This window comes from Protopterus annectens, chromosome 3.part1 (assembly GCF_019279795.1).
Source record: "Protopterus annectens isolate FY-2018-M chromosome 3.part1, PAN1.0, whole genome shotgun sequence".
Lineage (NCBI taxonomy): Eukaryota > Metazoa > Chordata > Ceratodontiformes > Protopteridae > Protopterus > Protopterus annectens.
In genome coordinates this window covers 1,893,275,778-1,893,297,135 of record NC_056732.1, presented here as the reverse complement: position 1 = coordinate 1,893,297,135, position 21,358 = coordinate 1,893,275,778, and the positions used below count along the sequence as shown (strand labels likewise).

Sequence of the window (21,358 nt, the reverse complement as noted above, 5' to 3'; positions counted from 1 at the left end):
ACCTGCATTCCCCAGTAAATGACCTTGGGGGATATCACCCCAGTAAACATGTCATACAACTGGGAGTTGTACCAGATATGTGAGTCACGGTAACTGCTGACTTCCCTACTCACACCTTCATGATGATTCCCTTAACATTACACATGACTTGGCAGTTAATGAAGTGGAAGCCCTTTCTATTTATGTACAATCTTCCCTGTTTCCCAGTTGGTGCTTTGATTTCTATATGTGTACAGTCTGTGGCACCCAGTACTTCACGGAAGTGTGCTACAAGGTAGAACTCCTGCATTTGTGGCCCTGTCCTTGGGTAAACATGGAAAAGATATGTGGTCACTGACATGTTGGAGCAGAGCATTCAGGAACTGATGGAGGATCCTCGATGTTGATGCCTGTGATACCACAGCATGTCCCCTGTTGGTCTCTGAAACATTGCTGTAGCAATAATTCTAAGTGCTACACATACCTTTGTCTCCACTCTTATTGGTTCCCTTCAGTTTGCACTTGGTCTGAGTTGAGGATGGCAGAGGTTGCAGAGTTCCTGTAGTGTGTCTCTATCCACCCTGTGGTGCTCTACAATTTCCACATCATGCAGATTCTGATCAGTTACCCAGGGTCTGAAAACCCTTCTCCTTCTTGGCCGTGGTCTATTAGCAGTAGAAGTAGCAGCATAGACTTCAGCCTGTTGCACAGACACATTAATTAAAGCTACAGCAGCCCCTAATGTTCTTTCCCTGTAGACTTCTTTCCGTGGCTGTATTCCAATAGGTTATGGAATCTGCAGGGAAATCCAGCACTCAGTCTGCATGGTTGCTTTATAGCTGAATAGCTCTTCCATCTTGGATTGGCTGATTAGCATACAATTCAACTGCTTATGCTGCAATTGGCATGCCACAGGGTTTACTGTGTTTGTGCAGCTCTGCATGCCATGTAGAGCCACTTAATGAATCTAAAATGGTGCACTATCATGTGCTTGTCATGGTAAGATGCACACATGGTCTTAGTGGATTGTGTAGGCTTTATTAAATCCATCCCAGAGTCAGGAGATCTTAGTTAGCAGAATTATTGCAGTAGTGTTCATTTCTAATTGAGCATTGGTTGTTCCATGATTGTTACAATAATGTTACATTTAATCAGAAAATACATAAAAAACTCATGGTTTCAGTAGTTTGAGGAGACAGGACCTCGATTTCCTAGTCTGCCACATATTTCCCTTTGTTTGAAAAAAAGGAGATTCATATTCTTTACTGAACTGTGTCATGTGAAAATTATTTGGTACCTTAACAAGTGCTATAAAAGAAATATTCAAGTGTGTGAGTTAGGGGTTCAATTCCAATGAAGTGTTGCATAATTCCTTGGACTCTAACCTCTGCAGTGACTCACCTTGCCAGTAAGCGTTGGAAATACTGGCATGTGCACTGAGTTGATGGATTGATCCCCTCTGAGGTAAAATATAATCATTTTAATGACATTCATGGTATAGTGCAGGTCCATTTTGGCACACCGTTGTTGTCAGATCTGGTACAGGTTGTTACATCACTTTATTATACTTCACCTCTCCTGTGTAAACTTTGCATTCTTCTAAAGTGCCATATTGTCCGAGCACCTTCTGCTTTTCTGGCAATTGTTTTGTTATGTTAGCAGTTTTATGCTGTCCATCCCTGTCAATTCTGTTATTATTGTGTAACCTCTACTCCTCTGTCAGTTCTGTTATTATAGTGTAGCCTCAACTCCTCTGTCAATTTTGTTATTATAGTGTAACCTGTACTCCTCTGTCGATTCAGTTATTATACTGTAACCTCTACACCTCTGTCGGTTCGATTATTATAGTGTAACCTCTACACCACTGTCGGTTCGGTTATTATAGTGTAAGCTCTACTCCTCTGTTGATTCGGTTTTTATAGTGTAACCTCTACTCCGGCCTCAGCATCTGTGGTATTTTACTCTCCATTGTACATTTCTCCATATATGTATTTGTTGCTGTTGATTACATCCTGGGTTGTCACCTGTCCCTCTTTGCACTGGGCAGGCCATATATGGCAATTTGTGTCCTGTGCAACCACATGATAAATGAGAAATATCCTGCAATTTGAGCTTAAATACATGTTCCCATGTCCTCTAATAGCTTCATAGAGCAATCATTTTGTATTTGGGTCTTTCTAGTGTTTGTATAGAAAACTGCCAGTAATATTATCTTTTCATGAGGAACTTGAGTTTTTAATTATACTCATGTTGTGTGTTTTGTAATATAAAGGATACATTTTTTGTCTTTATTGTAATCTGATACTTTTGTTTATTTTTTTATGAAGTTTGTCTAAATATTTTCTTGAAGCACTTTCACTCACTATAGCCTGTGGCTGGGATATCACTTCATTGGTTATTGACAGTATATTGCATTAACAGTTTCTGCCTTTCATTTTTCTGATGTAATTGAAGAATACTGCATTGTTTTCAACTTTTGAGACTAAGCTGAGTTCATATCTTTTTGATTTAATAAGAGAAGTAGTTTGTATAATTTGTTTAATATAGCATTGTTTTTACAAAGTGTTAACTGTTCCTGCTATGTATCATTAATTTTGTTAATTTTACCTTCGTATTTGCATTTTACAGGCATGTGCTCATGAATGCAACAACTAATAATGTGATGTGGTCTGACTGCAAACACCTCAGAATTCTGATAAGAGATATGGAGGCTTTCATTATGCATTTCATGTCCATGTAACATTTGAGCATCCTGACAATATTTAAATGTTGGAAAGGTCACTCATAAAACTTGGAAAAAGACTTTGTTGTGGGTGAAAAACATACAAAAGAAATGCAGCCATGTCAATGCTTTTTACAAGACTATATTAGCAGCAATCTCCCACTCAAAATAATTAAAAAAAAATAATGAGCATAAAAGAGAACTGTGCAGAGGCATATTAAAGAAATTGTGTTGATCATGTATTTATGCACCACATGACCTGTCACTGGGAGGTGCTGGGCTACTAAATTCTGTTTTCAGTAAAATGAAACTGAAAACAATAAGCACAGAGCAGAAAGAATGGCGACTGTGAAAATACCTGATGATGATTTTTTGTGTCCTGTTTGTTTGGACTTCTTTAAAGAACCTGTAATACTGGAATGTGGACATCACTTCTGCAAATCCTGCATAGATAAAACCTGGGACTCTGAGGACATCATCTTGTGTCCGGTGTGCAGACACGAACTTCCTGTCAAGAAGTACACAGTTAACAGGCTGTTGAGTAAGATTGTTGACACAGCTGAAATGACCCAGCAATGTGAGGAAGCAGGAAAACCACACCAGGAGCAGAAAAAAGAATGTGTACTTCAATCACATGAATGCTTGGAGCATAAAGAGCCACTGAAAGTGTTTTGTCAAGAAGATGGAAGCCCCATATGTGTAGTCTGTACGATGTCATCTAAGCATGCAGGGCACAAATTCCAACCCCTGCAGGAAGCAGTCAGCATGTTTCAGGTGAGTTACAGCATGTGTCAGGTGAGTTACAGCATGTCTCAGGTGAGTTAGAAGAGTTTCATATGCATATTAGCTGAATCAGGCAATTTTTAATATGGCCACTATCTGCTCTTCAACTAGTATGTAATATTATGCATAGATGTATCAGATACTTGCAGAAAGCATTTTCTGTGGAAGACAAAAACATCTCAAATCATTGTCACTTAACCACATTTTATGATATATTAATTATTATCAGAATTTGTCAGAAACCAGAGATGATTTAGTTAATATGATAGAAACTCCCATTTCAGTGAAATCATCCCCCCATTAACACTGTAAGAAACTAAATGTTTACAGCTACTTTAGCTTTTGATTTATAGTCCTTCTTCTTACACAATAACTATCAAAACTTTGGAAATTATGAAAGTGTTGCAGAACATACAAAATGAAAACAGATGTATTTTATGCTTAGTAAGAGTGGAATGCTAACTGTTGAAAATACTTTTCAAGTGAGGTTGGGGTGCTTTATGAGACCACATGCACAGAAATAGCCAAGGACCAAATATTTTTGCTCCCAAACCCATGTAAGCAAACCTTCACCACTGTACCAAATGAATATAGCCTCTGACATCTATCTTCTGATTATTTATTGATCTTTGATTATCGGGAAAGTCTGAATGGGTAGAAATCTATTTTCAGTGGAGGACCCGGGAGAAAAGTTCCAAATTATTACAAAATATTTTAAGAACAGTAATTTTATAATCTTCAAAAATAAAGCAAAAACATATACAGTTTAAATAATTTTAACAAATTAGACATAATATAAAACATTGGTTAAGAATCAATACATGTTATATAGCAATCATTTAATATTTAGAGAAATTGTAAACAGTTTGTAGAGAGAGTAAAGGTAAGTTAGTCTAATAGAAACAGGAATTGCATTATAAACTAAGGGAAAACAGGCTTGTGGTAGATTTAGAGAGAAAGTCAGGAAAGAGAATTTGATAGCAGTGTGGAAGTAAGTGGAGAAAGGACACTAAGTAGGTATAAAGAATGTAAAGATACTTGTTCACAATTAGGGATATAGTGTGTCCTGGTTTTGAGCCAGAACAGAGCCAGATAATAGCTAGGAAGTCTTTTAAGTAGTTTTGAAAGAAGAGAAGGAGGGTATAGACCTGATAGATACAGGTAAGGAATTCCAGGCCTTAGTACCCTTGTAAAAGTACAGGCAATGCCCAGCAGATTTGCTAGGTTTGTAGACAGACATGAGTTTTTGATTAATATTTTGGTGGCTAAGAGAATAACACCATGCCGTAAGAGGAAGGTATTGTACTTTGACATTTCAGTCATCATAAGATTTGTTGGTGTCCCCAGAACCAGAGGGCTTATGTGCACTATTTTGGTAAAATCAGTTGTAGATATCAGCCATCATTAGCTACATTAGGACTCCCAGAACAACAGAATCCCAGTCCACTGATTTTGCTGTAAACACAGGTGTGGATATCAGCAGGTGTATTAGGACCCCCAAAACCACAGGACCATGTCATACTGATTTTGTTTTAAATACAACTGCAAATGTGAGTGGTGTGCAGCTGTCATCTCAGGGCTGAACGATATGTTAGTCCTGAGGTGGCAGAGAGTTTGAGATGCTGTATGTGAAAGGCCGCAATGGCTATAAGGAACAATAACAGGGCTGATGTAGACTGAAGTGTACAAGTACCTATATGCACAAAGTGACATTGTGGAGACTGTGATGATAGTAGGTATTGCCAACCATGCCAGGAGAAGTAGGGCAGTACATGTGTAACATATGCCTGCATAAGCTAGCTGGAGTTTTGTAAAGAATTATATGTCATTTGTGTATCAAACTGATTTGTACAGATGCTTGTGTTTACAAATGTATTTGTAAAGTTGCTTGTGTTAAAATGTATCAGCAGTGTGCCCTGCATTAAAAAAAGAAATGTAGATGAATTATTGTAACTGAATTAAATGCATATGTTTTAACAGAGGATACTGGAAGGGTAGGTGTTAATCACAATCCAGCTGCAGCAAACTTTGAAAAAAATAGCTGAAATTACAGTTCTGGTTGCAGCAAGAGACAAAATGTCTGGGAAACCAAGTATTAAGAAGCTTCTTTATTGTCTCCGGCAGGGAGCTAATTGCTACTCCAGGAGAGTAGAGATTTGAAATTGCTTTATGACTTCCAGGGGCAGCAGCAGATCTAAGCAAAGCTCTATCTGTGTGTATGGTAACACATAGGTGCTAAATCCTGATAGCGTCTAGCAATGGAAGTTGCATAGGAACCAGAAATCAGATGACCAGATGTATGTGACGTCATTCTGTACAGAAATAATGTTTTAATGTTAGAGGAGACTGAATTCTCGGGAGCAGTCTGTTCTTGAAATCTGACAAAGGAGGAAGACCACTCAACCACTTCATCTTGTCTTGCTCTAGTAAGTGACCAGGGATAGTAATTCTCTAAATCAGTTAGGACAGTATAGTGATAATAGTTAGTATTGTTTCTCTGTAACTGTGTGAAACTTTCCATCTGTGTTATTTTTAATATTTCCTGTGAGTGAAACTCTGATGTTTACTGTAAATAGATATTTAGTACATTCTATTTCTTTTATTATTATGTATTATTAAATATATTTAAACTTTTAATTGTGGCTGGTCCTTTAATATTTTACCTTTGATAATATTTGCATATACGTATTTGGTGATAACTCTGGCCACTCCTGAAAACCTTGCTGTTTGGTCAACATTACCATTTATATTAATATTAATTTCACTCGGTATAATTGGGTACCCTTGCAAGAGCCTTAGGTAGCTGGCTTTGTATTGCCTGGTGGCAGTGATAACTAGCTTATAGTCTGGACAGAAGGTGGCATAGCTAGTAAATGTGTACCAGCCTTTCCCAGGTCTGTGTGTGTGTGTGTTTTCGCAAATTCAATCTCAGAGTGTGTGTGCCAGCTGCATGGAGCAGGGAAACAAAACACTGGTTTTACAGAGAGGGTTCTGAACTCAGCTGTGCCAGTGGAGAGCCTTATTGGAGACCTGGGGAGAGACAGATATAGAGAAATCCAGACCCCAGGCTGAGTGTGTTCCCTGTGTGCTCTTAAATGAAATTGTGCTTGATACAGAGAGGTCTGCATCTGGGAATACTGAATGTAGCCATTTGTATTCCAAGTGAACATCCTCTCCTGTGTCAGTGGTGAGGATTCAGGCTCCTTGCTTACTGACACAGAGTGGAGAAGTCAAAGACACAATGTTGGAAGAAAACATTTACTAGTATGTTCCAAACTTAGCTGCAGAATGGTGTAAAAGACTAGGTCCTATCACGTTATAGAAAGTGTGAGAAGTCAGGATAAATGAACTCTTGAGCAATAAAGATCAAATGATTGTTTCATTCAGATTTGACTGGAGGAAGGGTAGTGAAAATTAGAATAAGGAACCTTAAGAAATAGAATATAGACAAAAAGCAAATTATTGCCAGGTTAACTAGGAGGCTGGAAAGGAATGAAATTTGTGGAAAGCAGCTAAGGTAAGAGTACAGAGATTATGAAGGTCAGATGAATAAAGACAAAGCTCTCACAGCTTTTCATACTAGTGAGAAATGTCAGTTTGAGACAAGTTGTGTGGTTACAGCTGGAATAGAATGGATAACAAAGGATGAGCATACCATTACCAAAAAAGTAAGTCAGGAAAAATAAGTAAGTAATGCAGAGGAGACGTACATATAGAGCCAGGTGGAGAAGCACTGACAGATTATTGGTTCATAGGTGTATACTAGGCTAATGGGCCTTTATAAGTCTAGTCAAGTATCTTAATTGTATCCTGTAAGTGTATGTATCTTAGAAGTTATTTTAATTGGTATACGTAAGTTAGGACAAGATTTACAGGCTACCACTGTCCATTACAGACATAGGTGCTAGACCTGGGTGTATTTCTGATTTCTCATTCACTGGTCCAGGTTTCTCTTGAATATGGTTAGAGATGAGATCTGCTTCACACAGATGAGAAGTCTGTTCCAGAGAAAATGAATTCTCTGAAACACATACCTGTCCCTCCAATATGTCCTATTTATGTTACAAGCAAAGTTTAAATTGCTAGATTGAGTAATTCTGATGCTATTCATTTTGTGGTTATGCAAAAGGTCCATCAGAGTGGGATTAAATAATGTTTTGTATGCCAGGCATAGCTCTCCTCTTAAAAGTCTGTTGGAGGCAAGAGTATAGAGATAGGGCTTTGAGGCAATCTGCATAAGACATGCTGTTTACCTCCTGTATTCTTTTTGTGAGGAACCACTGTGGATGTTCCACGTGTTGCATGTCCCTAGTTTGGTACACACAGAAGGGGCCATTGTCCTCAGTGATGGGTCTGAGTTCTGAAGAAAGTGGAACAATGACTAAACTGGATTTGGATGGCATGCCCTTGCTTATATGTTGAACAACATAGAATGATTTCCTTACTACCTTAGACACATATTAGTCAAAAGCCAGGTCAGTGCCTATACAATGGATATAAAAAGTGCACACACCCCTGTTAAAATGCCAGGATTTTGTGATAAAAAATGAAACCACAATAAATAATTTCAAAACGTTCCCACCTATAATGTGACATATAATCTGTACAATTCAATTGAAAAACAAACAAATCTGTTAAGGGAAAAATATAAAAAATAAAAAATGTTCAATACACTGGGTGCATAAGTGTGCACACCGTTAAACTGATACTTTATGTGTGCACACTCTTAAACTAATACTTTGTTGCAGCACCTTTTGATTTAATTACAGCATTCAGTCTTCTTGGGTAGGAGTCTATCAGCATGGCACATCTTTTTTTTACTAAATTTTTTTTATTATTTCAAATAAAATGTCTTAAACATTACATGAAATAAAGATAAATAACATATTTACAATTCTAAAACATTACTAACTTCAAACAATTATATAACTATTTACATTGGTGTCTATGCAAATAATATTGAAATTCTATATTATATAATGTTAGAAACATAAGATGATATATCTTCTTCGATCTTTTCAAGTATTTCCAGTACTTTCATCCAAGAGTAATAGTAAGAAGTAGATCTTTTAGTTCTGTTCTTCACTGTTAATATTTCCATGTGAGCAACTGTTGTTAAATTCTCAAATTCCTTGAATGTAGGAGAAGCCTCATTTTCCAATGTATAGTTATGATTTTACATGAAATTGCCAATAGTGACCATCGGATTTTAGTGTCTTTTTTTTGGTACACAGTTTGGGATAGGAGAGTTGAATAAAATTAAAGACTTTGTTAATTGAAAATTATCATTATAAACAGTCTGAAAAAAATAGTTAATGGATTTCCAGTACATATTGAGACAAATACATTCATAAAAAAACATGCTGCCAATCTGCTTTTATCTTGGTATGACATCTCCAACATTGATCTTCAATAGAATACATTTTGGCTAACCTACGTGGTGTATAGAAACTTCTGTGTAGATATCTCCAAGTGAATAACTGCCAGTATTTTGATAATGTAGAAAATTTGGAAGATTTTAGAATATTACTTTTTTCTTCTTCAATTGGAGGATGGTTGTTTATTAAAGTATAATAATCCCAGTATGATTTTTCATGATAGTTTTTTGTTTTTTTAACAATTTTATAGATATTAGACAAATAACCTGTACCCTTATAAGGCTGTTTTGTGATAAGAATAAGGTATTCAATGAGTTTTGGAGCTTCATGTCTAACTGAAGGTTGCATTTGTTCTATTTTATTTATAAGAAAATGCCTTAGATTTTGTAAAAACAACCAATTGTCTTTATTTATATTATAATTATAAATTATCTGTTCATTTGTTAGAATTTTCCCTTTCTCTATAAGTTGATGCCAAAAGAGTAATGTTTTTTCTTTAAGTACATTTATTTTAGATATTTGGAATGCATCTAGAATATTTAATGTAAAAGCTATAGGGAAAATAAGAAAAATCCAAGAATTAATATTTGGTATTTTGTTTATATATGTTCTGAACACTGAAAGTGTAGAACTTACATAGTTTGATGGCAATTTATTAATATTATTCCTTTTCCCTAAAAAATAATCTTTTAACATCCATATAAGGGGTGATGGTATTACTGTTAAGTTGTCTTGTATGTGATTATAACTGATTTCTATGTAAATCTGCTCATGGGCTTGTTTCCATATAGGTGTGTATGAATTATTTAACCATAGTGTTATGTTTTTAATAACAGAAGAGGTAATATATAAATCAATATCCGGTAAATTAATTCCACCATCTTCCCAATCTGGCAAATGTTTATTTAAGGCTATACGGGGTTTATTTGGAAACCATAGAAAATTTAAAATTAGTTTATTGTATCTTTGAATAATATATTTGGGAGGTGGCAATGAAAAATTTTGTATTAAGTATAATATTTTGGGAAATATGATTATTTTAATAAGATATAATCTGTCTGCTGTTGAAAAGATATATTTATTCCAGTAACCAATTGTTTGTTCTATTTTGTCTAGTATTTTATTATAGTTAAATATTAGAGAATCTGTTAATTCATTGAGTAGATTTATTCCCAGATATAATCATTTACTTTCGGTTACTATATATTTGGAAAATCTTTTGTTTATATTATTTTTTTTTTTACAATTACAGGGCATAATTTTAGTTTTGTTTTCATTAAATTTTAAGCCTGAAATATTTTGAAATGTATTCATGGAAGCATGGCACATCTTGACTTGACAATATTTGCCCACTATTCCTTACAAAAGCACTCCAAATCTATCAGATTGCGAGGGCATCTCTTGTGCACAACCCTCTTCAAGACAACCCACATATTTTGTATTGGATATAGGTCTGTGCTCTGATCCAAAACTGTCATTTTCTTCTGGTGAAGCCATTCTTTTGTTGATTTGGATGTATGTGTGGGGTCATTGTTGTTTTGAAAGGTGAAATTCCTCTTCATCTTCAGCTTTCTAGCAGATGCCTGAAGGATTTGGGCCAAAAGTGACTGTATTTGGAACTGTTCATAATTCCCCTCCACCTTGACTAAAGTCCCAGTTCCAGCTGAAGAAAAGCAACCGCAAAGCATGATACTGCCACCACCATGCTTCACTGTGGGGATGGTATTCTTTTGGTGATGCAAAGTGTTGTTTTTGCACAAAATGTACCTTTTGGAATTGTGACCAGAAAGTTCAGCCTTGGTCTCATCAGACCATAACACATTTTCCCACATGCTTTTGGGAGACTTGATGTATTGTTTTGCAAATTTTAGCTGGGCCTGGATATTTTTCTGTGTAAGAAAAGGCATCCATCTTGCAACCCTACCCCATAGGCCAGACATGTGGAGAATATGGGAGATTGTTGTCACATGTAGTACCTAACCAGCACTTGCCAGAAATTCCTGCAGCTCCTTTAGTGTTGCTGTAGGTCTCTAGCAGCCTTCCTGACCAGTTTTTGTCTTGTCTTTTCATCAATTTTGGAGGGATGTACAGTTCTTTGCAACATCACTGTTGTCCCATATGTTCTCCATTTTTGATGACTGTCTTCACTGTGTTCCATGGTATATCCAATGCTGTGGACATTTATTTGTACCCTTGTCCTGACTGATACCTTTCAACAATGAGATCCCTATGATCTGTGAACCCTGGCTTTTGCTGTAGCAAGCAACTGAGTAAATGTCAGGAAAATCCTACTAGGACAGCAGAACTTCATTTGAGGTTAATCAGAGTCTCTTTAATTGATGGCAGGTGTGTACCCAAGAAGACTGAATGCTGTAATTAAAGCAAAAGGTGCTTCAACAAACTATTAGTTTAAGGGTGTGCACACTTATGCAACCAGCATATTGTACATTTTTTTTTTATATTTTTCTCCTAACTGATTTGTTTGTTTTTCAATAGAACTGTACACGCTATAGGACACATTAAAGATGGGAAACATTTTGAAATGATTTATTGTGGTCTCATTTTTTATATCACAAAAACCTGGCATTTTAACAGGAGTGTGTACATTTTTTATATCCACTGTATGTACCCAAATCCCTGATTACTGCTTCTACTCATGGGGGGGTTATCAATGAGGTAGTTTCCTAGAGAGGCTGACTTCCCAAACGGTAGTATTATGCTTTCTTGGCACTGAGTTTTAAGCTGTGACTTTGGAACCAGTCATTTGTTTATGTTAGTCCTTCCTGTAGGCTGTTGGTGTCTTGGGAGATTCTATGACTGCTCCTAGTTTGTAATCATCTGTAAACCTGGTCAGCCAGAGGCCCTTGACATTAGCCTTGACTTCCAAGAAGTAGATGCCAAAAAGGATCAGACCCAGCACACACTCTTGTGGGACACCACTAGTGACTGGCTTCTTTGTGGAGGTGATCTTCCCTATCCTAACTTCCTGGGTCCACCCTGAGAGACAGCTGGCTATCCAGCATGTACCATGTGGGTTTATGCCTATATCCATGAGTTCTCAAGTGAGGTATTGCATCAAATGCCTTAGCTAGATCAAGATAGACAATATGCATGATTTTACCTTCATCTTTTGCCTTAGTGACCCTCTCAAAGAAGTCCAGTAGGTTAAGTAGGCATGATCTGCACTTGAAAAAACCAAACTGGGTTAGCGCCAGAGTTTGAAAGTTCTCTATATCCTTATTAATCATTTTCATGTTAGTTCTTTTAGCATACAAGACTAGTGAGACTTATGGGTCTGTAGTTCCTGGGGTCAGTTGATGACCTGTCCTTGTGCATAAGGATGGCCATTGCAGTTCTCCATTTGTGATTGGCAGAAAGCCTATCTGGATGCTATAACTAAACATTGACACCAGTGGTCCTGCTAGCTCATGTTTCCAGTTATTTAGAAGGCATCCTGAGATGTTATCAAAGCCCATCAATGTAGTGTTTTGGCATTAAAGAGTGTATCTAAGACCTGTTCCCTAGTAAAAGTTGGGAGAGAGGTTGTTTGATGATATCTACAGGAGAGAGTCAGGGGGAGAGAAGGGGTGAAACTGGAGCTGAATTTTTTGGGCAGCAGATTTTCTATATCTCCTGGCTCTGTGTAGGCGGCTGTATTTACAATTCGTTTTGCATACTGCTCTGTACTGCCTTTGAGGTTTTGGATAATAACTAAAAAACACCTCATGGCTGTCCTTTGACTGAGAGGCTATCTTTACCCAAAAGAGAGGCTGGCATAACAATTAAGGTGTGTTTATCTTGTAAAACCAAATCACAGGGTTGGATTCTCTCTTTTAAATAGAAATGACTATCCCTGATGTAAGGACAGTTAGCCTACTGTATTTCTCCATAAATAAGACCTAACCAGAGAATAAGTACCCAAATCCCTGATTACTGCTTCTACTCATGGGGGGAGGGTGTTATGCTCGTCAACAATACACAATAGACGTGTTCAATTATAAAATAATAATATTATTGACACCTGTTGACTCAGGTTATCACACTCTGCTCACCATTTTTGGACCATTCGGACACCCAACTTCTCCTTGTAGAAAGTCATAAGATTCTTTCCCTGGGAGTCCTCCACGATTCTTACTGTAACCTTAATCCTCACTCACACTTGACAGTTGAGGTCCTTGGCCCATAAACACAGGCAGGTGTACTTTGATTGGTCAAAATACAGACAATGCACATAAAACATGTGCACTTGACAATGAACGGTTGTGGTTGTGTCTTCTTAGCCATTGTCATTTTGTGTTGCCACTCCTGTCTCGTAAGTCTTCACTTAACCGCACCCCCCAAGACAAGATGAGTGCAAAAAGAAAGAGCTATTCCATTGAGTACAAGAAAGGAATCATTGAGGACTCCCAGGGAAAGAATCTGATGGCTTTCTGCAAAGAGAAGTTAGATCTCTGAATAGGTTTGAAAATGGTGAGCAGTGTACGATGACCTCAGTCAACAGGCTGGCAAGGGAAATGTTAAGAAGTGCAAGTGTGGATCAGGTCGGCAACCATTATTTCCTGAGCTGCAAGACATCATCTGTGAATGGATTGCTAACAGGAGAGCAAAGGCTTGGGTTGTGTGCAGGTCTGATATTTAAGCATTTGCCCTTGCAATGGCACCACAGTTATAGCTATCCCCAGAAAAATTCAAAGCATCACAAAATTGGCTGGATGGCTTCCTTCAGTGATATGAACTTCTCTAAGAAGATCAACAACACTGTTCAAGCTGGAAGATACTGAAGTTATTAAACATGCACTTGCATTCAAGTCCTTTGTTGATGGCATCGACTTTTCTGAATACCAACTCTTCAACATGATTACTATGGATGAAACAGCAGTGTTTATGGGCCAAGGATCTCAAACAACAATTGATCAGAGGGGTGCCTCATCAATCTACATTCCCTCTACTGGTTATGAGAGTGCACGTGTTACCTGTATTTTAGTAATTCATCTAGATGAAAAGAAAACCCCACCTCTAATCATTAGTAAGGGCAAGAAAGATAAGATTAAACGTGTTTCAGGCATTTACATTCTTGAAACCTAAAAAGCCTGGTGCACACAAGCAGTTATAAGGAAGTGGGTGGATGTAATACTGCCACTTGTTTTGCAAGTTGGTGAAAGAGGTCTGCTAGTCTAGGATTCAGCCATCACTCACCGCACTAAAGACAAGAAGAAATTCCTTGCAGAGAGAAGAATAGATCGAATAATGATTCCTGCAGGAATGACTGCCTATTTCCAGACTATTGATATTGCAATAAACAAGCCATTCAAGGACCATTTATGCATGGAACTCAATGACTACATTTAAAATAGAATGGAGAGAAATCAGCATGGAAACTATGTGAAGCTTAGCCTGCAAGGGCCGTGATTTGGGTGAAGAATTCATGGGATAAAATCACTGACAGTTGTGTTGCCAATGAGCAGGCTACATGGACAAGCAGTGCTCATTTAGGGAGAGCTGTATTACTAGGCATGACAGACTGGGGCCAATGGTTCTACAGGAAATGGAGTCGCAAGAAATTCAGGCCAGAATTCGGGTGTTGGAGACTTATGACAATGTTCCAGAAGAAGATGACAGTGACTGTATTTGAATAACTTTTCCATTATTGGGGCAACAGAATGGATTGCTTCTGCTTTCAGCTGCCAGCAAGCTCTTGTCAGTTTTTTGACATTTTTGATTAAGGTAATGTTTCATTATCAAGGGGTAATTACAAAGTAAGGCCACTAGTTCCCAGACTTCATTTTTATGACTTTCCATCATTCTTCTCTCATGGTTTGGGTAAGGAATAAAGAAAGCATCACCACTCAAAAAGTGTCGGTTATTCACCTGTTTTATTCCCCTCCTCCAATACACATGTATTCAGATTTTTCTGCACTTTCTGTTAAGCATGAAATATTGCACTGTGAAAGCCAAGGTGTAGATATTCTGAAGTTGAAATGTTTGTTGCACTATTTATGTAGAATTTTCACACAACTGTTAATGCTGTACCTAGAACTGTTGCGCAGTAACGGAAAAGTACCAAATAAATGTCAATTTGTGTACATGAATAAATGTTGATTTTTGTACATGAATAAATGAATAAATGTAGATTGTTGTACGGAGGGGTAAATAAGGGATTGCCTAATAATAAGCCCTAATGCATATTTCGGCAGGGGAAATGTATAAGACCCAGTCTTATTTTCGGGGAAATACGGTAGTACTTATCAATGAAATTTGGCTTTAGGAAACTTAATCTGCCCTCTTAATTGTTTGTTTGTTTGTTTAGACTTATGAGAATGTTTTCATCATGCTGGGTGTAACACTTCTTAATCTTGGCAATGACTTTTTTCTTTTGTTGTACAGCCTGTTTCTGTTTGGATTCCATCATGTTGGGTTTTTTTTTAGTTAGTTCTGGACTTATTTCTGATAAACACAGCTGTCTCTATGCATTTATTGACATGATTGTATAGGGTTTCTCTGAACAATTCTGCATAGGCAGCTGTGGTCTCTGAATTTGGGGGGGGGGGCTTGAAATTTTGACAGATTACCACTTAGTACTGGGAAGTTTGCCTTAGAATAGTTCCTAAATGTTAAAGGGTTAGTTGTCACATAACTGATTTTTATTGTAAAGTAGACAGCTTTGTGACCATACCAGAGAGGACATTATACTGGGGGTGGGGGGTACAACATTCTCCCACATTTGCAAGTACAAGGTTGAGTATGTTTGCAACCCTACTGGGTGTATGAATTATCTGGTCCAAGGGGTTTGTGTTTATAAACTCCAGAAATATGTGGGCCTGTAAACTTGGGGTGATCCAAGTATCCCAGTTTATAGTGAGGTAGTCACCCATGAATATGGTAAAGGGTTCACTTTTTAGGGACTCCAGTAAGTCCAGGTATGAGTTATGGGTTACTTGTGTCATACAGGGTGACCTATAGCTTGCATGGACATGATGTGGGACTATGTATATGGAAATATGGATATGGAGAAACTCAAGTGTGGTGTGTCATCCTGTTTAACTAGTCTTGAGATGAGATTGTTGTTGATACAGCTTGAGACACCTTCATCTTTCCTCCCTACCTGTGCAGCAGCTGATATGAATGTGTGGCAGAAATTGTAGCCCTGCACTGCCAGGGTGGTCTCTGAGGCTTTAAGATGCCATTGGCAAACTAAAACAACAGATGACAATGTTAGAGAGAGAGAGGAATTCCAGGCAGACAGTGCATCTTTTTTAAACAAGAAACATCATAGATTTATAGGTTCATAGGTTCGTACTAGGCTATCTGCCCTAGGGCATTTATAAGCCTAGCCAGAGTGTGTGTGGCTTTCACCACCCCTTAGGATGAGAATACTATGCCCTTTTAGGGTTTAGTTTACTGTGCCTCTGTCTAGTAGTGACACAGAGATGACCCCCGGGGTAAACCTATGATCTCCCATCCATTCATCGAGATTTCTCTTGAATAGAGTCAGTGAGGGGCTCTGCCTAACATGGACTGGGATTCTGTTCCAGAGTGTAGGGAGCCTTTGGGTTATGAATCTGTCCCTCCAGCATGTCCTATTTATTTCTGTGTTGAGGTTTAAGTCTCTTGTTCTCGTGGCTCTGATGGATTTGGATTTTCTGAGGTGGAGCATGTCCATTAATTCTGGATTGGACATGGCCTTGTACGTCAGGCACAGATCACCTCTGAGTAGGCGGTATGTGACTGAATAGAGCTGGAGTTTTTTCAGTTGGGCAGCATATGACATATGTTTAAGACCCTTTATCCTCTTGGTGAGGAACTTTTGGGGTCTTTCCAACTGCTGCAGGTGTCGGGTGAGATACATCCCAAATGGGTCACTGTACTCAATCATTGGCCTGATAAGAGAAGAGTACAGGGGCACAATGACCTCTCTTGATCTAGATGTAAAACCCTTTATGATAAGGTGGGCAATATAGAAGGTCTTCCTAACCACTTTGGCAATGTGAGTGTCAAATGAGAGGTTACTGTCAACCTGGGTCCCTAGGTCCCTGATTACCTCTTCCGTACTTAATGGATTACCACCTATGTGGTAATTTGTCGGTACCTTGTTTTTCCCAAAGGGTATGACTATACATTTTTTGGCGTTCAGCTTAAGGCCATGGCTCTGGCACCAATTATCCATTTCTATGAGACCTCTCTGAAGGATGTTTGTGTCCGCTGGAGTATCAATTATGGCACCCAGTTTGCAGTCATCTGTGAACTTTGTCAGCCACAATCCTTCTATGTTTGCCTGTACCTTGGAAAAATAAATGCCGAACAAGAGGGGTCCCAGGACTGAGCCCTGTGTGACACCGCTTGTGACTGGCTTAGAGTCTGACATAGCTCCAGCAACTCTGACCCTGTGGGTTCTGTCCTTGAGCCAGTTTGCAACCCATCTTGTGACATATGGGTTTACATTTAAGCTGGTGAGTTTGTCTATGATGCCCAAGTGGGGTATTGTGTCAAAGACTTTTGCAAGGTCAAGGTAGGCTGTGTGAACTGCCTTACCCTCATCAATGGCCTTAGTGACTGTTTCAAAAAAGTCGACCAAGTTCAAAGGCAGGATCTGCCCTTGACAAAGCCAAATTGGGTAGGATCCAATGTCTGTAGGTCCCCAATGTCTTTGTTTATGAGTTCCATAATGATCCTCTCCATAGCTTTGCAGACCAGGGTCGTCAAGCTTATGGGGCTGTAATTTCAGGGTCCGTAGAAGCACCGCCTTTGTGAAGTGGGACCACTGTTGCCGTCGCCACTCTTTGGGTATGTATCCTGTAGTAAGGCTAAGATTAAACAGCAGCCTTATGTGTGGGTTTAGTTCCTCTTGGAGTTCATGTAGCACACAGCCGGGACACCATCTGGTCCCATTGATGCTGTGTTTTAGCTTTAGAGGGCGACTCTCACCTGGGCATCTGAGATGTTAGGGAGGCTACACTCTGCTGGGATAGTTATTTCTCCTTTTGGGGGGGAGGAGAAATTTGCACTGAACCTGTCTGCCAGATTGTTGGCAATGTCAGTGGGTTCAGTGTATTTTGTGTCATTTTGGACTAACTCTGAGCATATCTGGGAGTTTCCACCCAGGTTTCTAACATAGCTAAAGAAGGCCTTGTGATTGTCTTTTGTGTCTTTTGCGATTTTTCTCTCAAAGTTGGCCTTGGATGATTTTATGAGTGATCGTAGTTTTTTGCTAGTACTGATCAGAGATGCCTTCCCTTTTAGGGATTTTGCTCTGTCATTATTAAATTATCACTTATGACACAGGCAGTCATGCATTTATATACATGAAAATAAATCATATTGACATAATCTTAGTAGCAAACAATTGCACATCACTTATAATCTACATAAATCACTGTCAGTCAAACATTATATAGATCATTCAAATCCTGCCTTTATTTAAACCTCATTCCTCCCCTGTTGTTCCCCCAATTCCCATTTTTTCCTATATAATTTGCTCCTAACCTTTTCTAAAGATCCCAATTCCATTTGTTTTATCTCTGTTACTATAGTCATTATTTCTAGCACAGTTTGTTTAGACTTTAATTTCCATTTTCTAGTAATTGCTTTTTGGCAGCCATCATAATTAGACTCAGCAAGACCTTACTATGTCTAGGCAATTCCGATTCTGTATCAGAGCTCAGAAAAATAATTTCCCTAGTTACACCGATTTGCTCACCCAGTATCTCTGACAGAGTAGTCTGCAGTGAATCTTTAAAGTCTGCCAACTCATTACACTCCTGGAAAATATGCTCCCAATTATCTCTTTCTTCCCTATCAGTTCTCTGACATTTGCTGTCTACCTGAGGAAAAATCCTCTGGAGTCTACTTCGGGTATAAAAATATCTATGTAAACATTTCCAAACAAAAATCCTAAATCTTCTAGATTTTGTTGTGTATTTGGGAGACAAACATATATTCCCCCATTGTTTCTTTGTGAATTGCTTATCCAGTCTCTCTTCCCAATCTTTCTAACCTCTTCTAATTGATTGTTATGGTTATCATACAATATTTTATATGCTCTACTAATTATTCCTTTTTTAATGGCAGCTTCTGTTCTAGATTCTTCTAAAAACTCTACCAGTGCTGGTCTTTCGTTTAGGGCCCCCCGATTTCTTTCTCTTTGCCTGCACATCTCCTTGACTATGTTTTGCTGTTTAACTGCAGCACTTTGTTACTAAGTATCTCCTTGACTATGTTCTGCTGTTTAACTGCAGCACTTTGTTACTAAGTATCTCCTTGACTATGTTTTGCTGTTTAACTGCAGCACTTTGTTACTAAGTATCTTCTTGCCAGTATTTGTGTGTTTTACTTTTCTGTTACCACATCATAACACATGCTGGTTTATGATATTCTGTTTGCGCTATAATATTCACTATGTAATATATTCTAAATACTTCTGATCTTAATACTATTGTATATAGTTTAACTACAGCACTTTGTTACTAAATATCTTCTTGCCAGTATTTGTGTGTTTTACTTTACTTTTGCCACATTATAACAAATGCTGTTTTGTGATATTCTGTTTGTGCTATAATATTCACTATGTAATATATTCTAAATACTTCTGATCTTAATACTATTGTATATATACAGGAAAAGCTGAAAACTGCTGAAGCTATTCTAAAGCACAGAATAAACAACCTAAATGAATACCAAAGCCAACAAGAAGATCTCATCTCTGGTGTCCAGGTAAGAAAATTTGCTTTTTTTTGCTTGTTTGCCTCATAGAAACCGTATCAACTGCAGTTTGTGTAGGCTGGTGTTGGTGAACAAGGTCACCTGTCACAAAGGGTACAAACAAGGGACCATTGCCTAGCAGCTGGCACAGAGGACAGTCTAGTAGTTGCTGCCAAGTATTAAGGTTTTGAGCTGTTAAAGAAAATGCACAGGGTTTGATTCCCTCAGACTTCATTTGTCAACTGTATGGCCTTGAGTATATCAGTTAACCACAGAGTGATTTGGGACAATTGAGAATTTGGGATAGGCAAATTAATGTTCTCATGGACTGCATGCCAAATGAATATATTCAGGTATCTGCAGTTTTAGCTCTGTAGTTCTTGTGACCCTATATGGCAATCTTTTAGGTGTTCCTGGCAAAGAGTCACAAAGGTCACTGGCTTCTGAAGTACAGATATTTCCAATGGTACAAATGCAAGGTAACCACTAAAACAAAACTCAGAAATCTGAACTTTAGAACAAGACTGTTTTTGCTGATGTCTCAGGTTATTCATTTCAGTGTAACAGCATGTCGAGAATGTTTTTCTTCTGCATTGCATAAAGGTCACTCAGATGTGTTTCATAGTTGTTTTGATTACTTCTTGTTCACCAAACACTCTTGCTATATTTTTTCCTCCCCTTATTGTAAACTATTTTATTTTTTGTGCATAAACCACTTCAAAGTTGCATGCCTCCTTGTAAAAGATGTTATAGTCACCAGGAGAAACTATCAGTCAACAGTTCTGTTTATATTAATTTCACTTTGAGTTTCTTGATTTCTGTATCTTGGGAAGATGCTATAGAGTAAATGTATTCTTTCATTCATTCCTTCTCTGATATCTGCAGTATCCTTCATAGGTCTCTGACAAATCAGGGGCTATTTCACCAAGCAGGTGTGTACGGTAAAGAATGAGTCCTGGAAGGAATGGTGGTCCATTCCAGGACCATGGCATTGGTATCTGCAGGTCCCCTTCTATGTCCACTACAGAGCTTACTGATTATCTAAACTCAGTAAATTATTCATCGACCTTAATACTGTTTATACAGGTGGAAGAAGGGTACATTATCATAATATCATGTTAATATAAGTAATACATAAAAACAATTAGGCCCTGCAGTAATCAATTATCCGTCCTTCAACTGGCAAACATATCCATCCACAACACTTTTTTTCCCATTCTTGCATATGGGATGATGGCATCACTTCAATAGAGCTTATCTGAATCAGTCCTTTGTGCTTGATTGTGCAACTGCCTGGTAAGAGATTTATTTTGATTTATATTTTATTTTTTTACCAATGTTTTTTTTACTGTTTGTAGGAAAAATGGGATGGCTTGTAGACAACAAGATTTACCTTGATTCCTATTTTGTTGTTTTACATATAATTTTCACATTTGGTTTCTAGAAAAGGATAGGTTTTAGACAGGCAAGCTCTGGCTATCCCAGGGGGCCTAGTCAACTATAAATTCAGATAGACTACAGAGAGGACAATCCACAGCTTATCTGAAACAATCCTGTTCTGGTTTGTAATTTATGGATCTTTAATGTAAACTACAGGCATGACTGCAAGTGATGTAAAGGAATTCCAATTTTTGTGTGACTTTTACAACTGGTATGGTCAAACCAGCAACTTTATTCTACTTAATTTAATAATTATATATTGTTTGTATGATTCTTCTCACAGAAGTTAGTTTAAAATCTCTTTGAATTCTGTGGTAACTGATTTTGGTTATCCTTTTCTTTTAGAATTCTTTATTCAGTT

General features: G+C 37.9%; 1 protein-coding gene across 1 annotated transcript; it reads left to right on the top strand.

Annotated features, from left to right (window-relative positions):
- The first annotated feature begins 2,610 nt into the window (after nucleotides 1-2,610).
- LOC122797948 (nuclear factor 7, brain-like) lies at nucleotides 2,611-19,608 on the top strand. The gene is made up of 2 exons (XM_044066469.1): nucleotides 2,611-3,475; nucleotides 19,474-19,608. The coding sequence occupies exons 1-2, from the start codon at nucleotides 3,041-3,043 to the stop codon at nucleotides 19,606-19,608; spliced, it is 570 nt and encodes a 189-aa protein (XP_043922404.1). The 5' UTR covers nucleotides 2,611-3,040.
- Nucleotides 19,609-21,358: the final 1,750 nt, after the last annotated feature.

Bases quoted from the DNA above. Each gene is read 5' to 3' on its own strand.
- LOC122797948 (XM_044066469.1), top strand. From the start codon at position 3,041: ATGGCGACTGTGAAAATACCTGATGATGATTTTTTGTGTCCTGTTTGT. The intron at 3,476-19,473 runs GTGAGTTACAGC...GTATATATACAG, and splicing joins AAGCAGTCAGCATGTTTCAG to GAAAAGCTGAAAACTGCTGA.